Genomic DNA, 4408 nt, shown 5'->3' with positions numbered 1-4408 from the left:
TAGAGACAGTGTTTCACCATGTTGGCCAGGCTGGTCTTGAACTCTTGACTTCAAATGATCCACCCACGCCTTGGCCTCCCAAAGTGCTAGGATTACTGGCATAAGCCACCGTGCCCAGCCTCTTTCAGTGTTTTGAGCAACAACTTAGACACCTTTATCAGTGCCTGGGAATGTTCAAGGCCCCGGGCGTGGGTTAGTGAAGCTTGTAGGGAAAACAGGCCGCTGGCGGGTCGTAGCAACGTCAAGGCACTCTCCGTCAGGACAGAGGAAAAAGGAGGGGAAATTAGAGAGCCATCCGTGAGGCTACCGCCCCCCTCCTTGGCCATGCTGGCCTTGCCCTGAGCCAAGCAGTCTCCCGGGCTGGGCCTCGAGTAGGCTCCGGGCCACCCTCAGACCTGATTTTACCCCTGCAGTCGCCCCTATGCTCCTCCTGGAGTCACACTGCGCGGCAGCCCGAGACACGGTACAGTGCCTGTGCGTGGTGAAGTCCAACCCGGAGCCGTCCGTGGCCTTTGAGCTGCCGTCGCGCAACGTGACCGTGAACGAGAGCGAGCGGGAGTTTGTGTACTCGGAGCGCAGCGGCCTCGTGCTCACCAGCATCCTCACGCTGCGAGGGCAGGCCCAGGCCCCACCCCGCATCATCTGCACCGCGAGGAACCTCTATGGCGCCAAGAGCCTGGAGCTGCCCTTCCAAGGAGCCCGTGAGTGGCGTGGCCTTGGGGTGGGAGCCACAGGAGGGGGGCGGGCTCCTCTTGGATCCAAATTCCCAAGGCTGAGGAACATCTTCAGAGCATGGGCTGTGCAGATTAAGAAAGGGTCAAATTCTTCCTTTCTGGTTGGAGCGGAGAAGCAGCCCTGAGTTTGCCCCGAGTTTGCTTAGACCTTTGAGGTAGGAGCCCCTCCCCAGGGCCCTCCAGCACGAAAGGGGTTGCCCTGGCACCGGGAGCCTCCGTGCCAGTCAATGAGGGCAAGGATGCCCCGGTTGTGTGAATATGTTGACTGTCACCCCAGCACGTCTCCAGAGTTCTCAGGTGTTGCCATCACCGCCCACAACCCTGAGGGTGCCTGGTCTTCTCTGTCCTCAGATCGATTGATGTGGGCCAAGATTGGGCCTGTGGGCGCCGTGGTCACCTTTGCCATCCTGATTGCCATCATCTGCTACATTACCCAGACACGCAGGAAGTGAGTGCCAGCCGGAGCTGATTTGGGGATGGGAGTCTCCAAAAAGGGGACTGGGGGCGGGGTCAGAAGGCCTGGAGTGGGCGTCGGAAGGCAGCACCATAGGTATAGAGAAGGGAGATTCTGCTCTGGGAAGGATCTCCGGACAGAGGAGAGAGGGTCCTGTTAGTCCCAGCCCCTGCTGCTCAGGGGCACACCAGGGCCTGGGCTGAGCCCTTTACACACATCACCTGAGACCTGTTTCCTCACATTCTATTTTGATGGCCTCCCTGTCTCCAGAAACTCTCCCCTACACACTCCAGTGTGGTGGGGAAAGCCCAGGTACCCCTGCAGCCACAGCAGCAGGCCCACTTGACGCCAAAAGCCCCAAAGATTACACACATCTGTGGCAACAAAAATATGCCCCGAAAGATTGCTCGAGCTCAGAAGTTAGAGGCCAGCCCGGGAAACACAGGGAGACCCCCGTCTACAAAAAAATGAAAAAATTAGCTAGGTGTAGTGGTACGTGCCTGTGGTCCCAGCTACTTGGGAGGCTGAGGAGGGAGGATCGCTTGAGACCACGAGGTTGGGGCTGCAGTGAGCTATGATTTCACCACTGTACTCCAGCCTAGGTGACAGAGGAGAACTTGTCTCTAAAAACAAACCAACAGAAAGCTTCTCCGGCCCCAAACTACACACACCTGACCCAATTGAGCTGTGGCCCACACCCATCAGCTGTCCTGAGAAATGAATTAACCTCTCTGCTCCACCTCCTGGCGGCAAGAGGGGCAGACACACAGAGCCTATGAGGGGAACCTGGAGAATCCAGGCGGGGGTCCTGAAAAATGGCAGAGCCCAGGGGTCCGGTGGCTGGTCCCCAGCCGGGCAGGGGCCACCGAGGTGGGGAGGGCGGGCCGTGGGGGCAGGAGAGGGCGGCGGTTCTGAAAGGGCTGCTTGCCACACCTTAGAGATAGGGTGGGAGCAACTCTGAGGTCCCCTGAGCCAAACTCCTAAAACACATGGGGTGCAGAACGGGAGGGCAGAGGGAGATCTGACGAATCCTGCCCTGCAGAAAGAACGTGACAGAGAGTCCCAGCTTCTCGGCTGGGGACAATCCTCCGGTCCTGTTCAGCAGCGACTTCCGCATCTCTGGGGCACCGGAGAAGTACGAGGTAAGGACCAGAGCGGTGTGGCTCCAGGCGGCCTAGGAACCTGGATGCCAGGGACACCAAGGGCCTGTGAGGCCAAGGGGCAGGGGAGCAAGGCAGCCACTCAGAGGAGGAGAGGAGGAAATTCCAGGGCTGGGTTGGACCTGGAGGCTGGGGAGGAGGTGCCCAGGCTGAAGCTGTGTAGGGGGCGATGGGGTGTGGGGCCCAAGGGCCCCCTCACCCTCCCTCCCTGCCTGTGTCTATGACTGCATTTCCTTCTCCAATAGTCCAAAGAGGTCTCTACCCTGGAATCTCACTGAGCGCCCCAGGAGGTAGGTTCCGGGGGCCTCAGTGTGCCCTCCTCTGGGCCTTCCTTGGGCCCTGGGGTCGGCGTGCATGTGCGTGTGTCCCTGTCAGGAGTCAAGGTGGTCTCTGGTGAAATCCCGGCCTGCCCGGCAGTGCTGGCCTTGTCTAGTCTGTCTCCTGCCTGTTGCAGCTCCTGCCTGTCTGTGGCCACCGTCCTGTGTGTCCAAATTCCTGTGGCTGGGGGGTGGAGGGAGGGGTGGGAAGCATGAGGGGAACCCACATGTCATCTGCAGGACCTCCCAGATTGAGGGGGTCCCCATGCCAGGTCCAAACATGGGGGAGCATGTACCGAACCAGGTATTTCCAGAAATATGGAAAGGTGCGGTCCCAGCTAGGTGGCTTTCACCTGGGAAGGCATTAGGGGTTAAATTGTGTGCCCCTCAAACTCCTATGTTGAAAGCTTCCTGGCCAGGTGCAGTGGCTCTTGCCTGTAGTCCTAGAACTTTGGGAGGCCAAGGCCAGATCTCTTGAGGTCAGGAGTTCCAGACCAGCCTGGCCAACATGGTGAAACCCCATCTCTACCAAAAATACAAAAAATTAGCCAGGCGTGGTGGCAGGCACCCATAATCCCAGCTACTCAGGAGGCTGAGACAGGAGAATTGCTCAAACTCGGGAGGTGGAGGTTGCAGTGAGCCGAGGTCATGCCATTGCAATCTAGCCTGGGTCTCAAGAAAAGAAAGGAAGAAAAGAAAAAAAGAAAGAAAAAAGCTTCCTGGAGAAACTGAATTTGTAGGCAGATTTCAAGCTCAGCAATGATTAACACTGGCAGAAGCTCCAGAGTGGGACCCAGTGATCAGGGGCATCACTGGGCCTGTGATCCTTGAGGAAGGAGGTTCACGCAGGGATTTATTTGGGACTGAACTCAGGAGATCTGAGGGTGCAAACACTCTGGCCTCTGCGTCCGGAAAAGGCCGGGAGCAGGACCCTGCTAATGGCTGGTTTCCCCTCCTAGAGCGAGAGGCGCCTGGGATCTGAGAGGAGGCTGCTGGGCCTTCGGGGCGAACCCCCAGAGCTGGACCTGAGCTATTCCCACTCGGACCTGGGGAAACGGCCCACCAAGGACAGCTACACGCTGACGGAGGAGCTGGCTGAGTATGCTGAAATCCGGGTCAAGTGAAGGAGCTGGGGGCAGCCGGCGTGGCTGACCCCCCCTCAGGACCCTCGCTGGCCCCCACTGGCTGCGGGCTCCCTTCCTCCCAAAAGTATCGGGGGCTTGGGTGGGAGGGGAATGAGGCAGGTGACAGTGAGGTCCTGGGGGCCTGACCTCTCCCTTCTTCCCAGCTGCCCCTCCCTGCCAACACACCCATGCCCTCATTATGGCTCCTCTCTAACCTCCTTTACCCTCATCTGTCTGGAGGGGAGCTCTGTCTGTCCGTGTTATTTATTGCTACTTCCTGCCTGGTCTCCTGCCCCCACACCTGGCCCGGGGCCTGTACAAAAGGGACATGAAATAAATGCCCCGAAGCCGAATGCCAGTCTAGATCCTGATGCTCTCTGACCCGTCTTTGGGCAGCCTGCCATCCCACCGTCTCCCGAACCATCACAGAGTTTCTCCTTGCCCTTGGCTGAGCCCTGTGTGCAGACAAGGACCTGGGGATTTTAGCCTTGAACCCAGGACCAATGGCCATTCAGTTCCTCCCACTCTGAGCTGGTAGCTTCGGGCTGGGTCTGGGTTGACTTCTGGGTAATTTAACATAAAAATCTTCATGCTGGTTTCTGCCACAGTCAGATCAGCT

The 4408-nt window shown here is 58.4% G+C and overlaps 1 protein-coding gene across 4 annotated transcripts in view; it reads left to right on the top strand.

Moving 5' to 3' along the window:
* MAG (myelin associated glycoprotein) overlaps window positions 1-4152 on the top strand; it is a 19627-nt gene extending 15475 nt beyond the window's left edge. For 2 of the 4 annotated variants that reach the window (XM_037729834.1, XM_017504137.2), the window contains exons 8-12: window positions 414-701; window positions 1086-1182; window positions 2231-2330; window positions 2594-2638; window positions 3625-4152. In XM_037729834.1, coding sequence (XP_037585762.1) covers window positions 414-701; window positions 1086-1182; window positions 2231-2330; window positions 2594-2626 — 518 coding nt within the window. In that variant the 3' untranslated portion in view covers window positions 2627-2638; window positions 3625-4152. The remainder of the gene's footprint in view (window positions 1-413; window positions 702-1085; window positions 1183-2230; window positions 2331-2593; window positions 2639-3624) is intronic. The other 2 variants (XM_037729833.1, XM_017504136.2) reach the window with 1 other exon arrangement.
* The last annotated feature ends 256 nt before the right edge of the window (window positions 4153-4408 follow it).

The sequence above is a fragment of the Cebus imitator genome, unplaced genomic scaffold, assembly GCF_001604975.1.
Source record: "Cebus imitator isolate Cc_AM_T3 unplaced genomic scaffold, Cebus_imitator-1.0 Scaffold318, whole genome shotgun sequence".
In the NCBI taxonomy this organism is placed as follows: domain Eukaryota; kingdom Metazoa; phylum Chordata; class Mammalia; order Primates; family Cebidae; genus Cebus; species Cebus imitator.
This window is presented reverse-complemented; position numbering and strand designations above follow the sequence as displayed.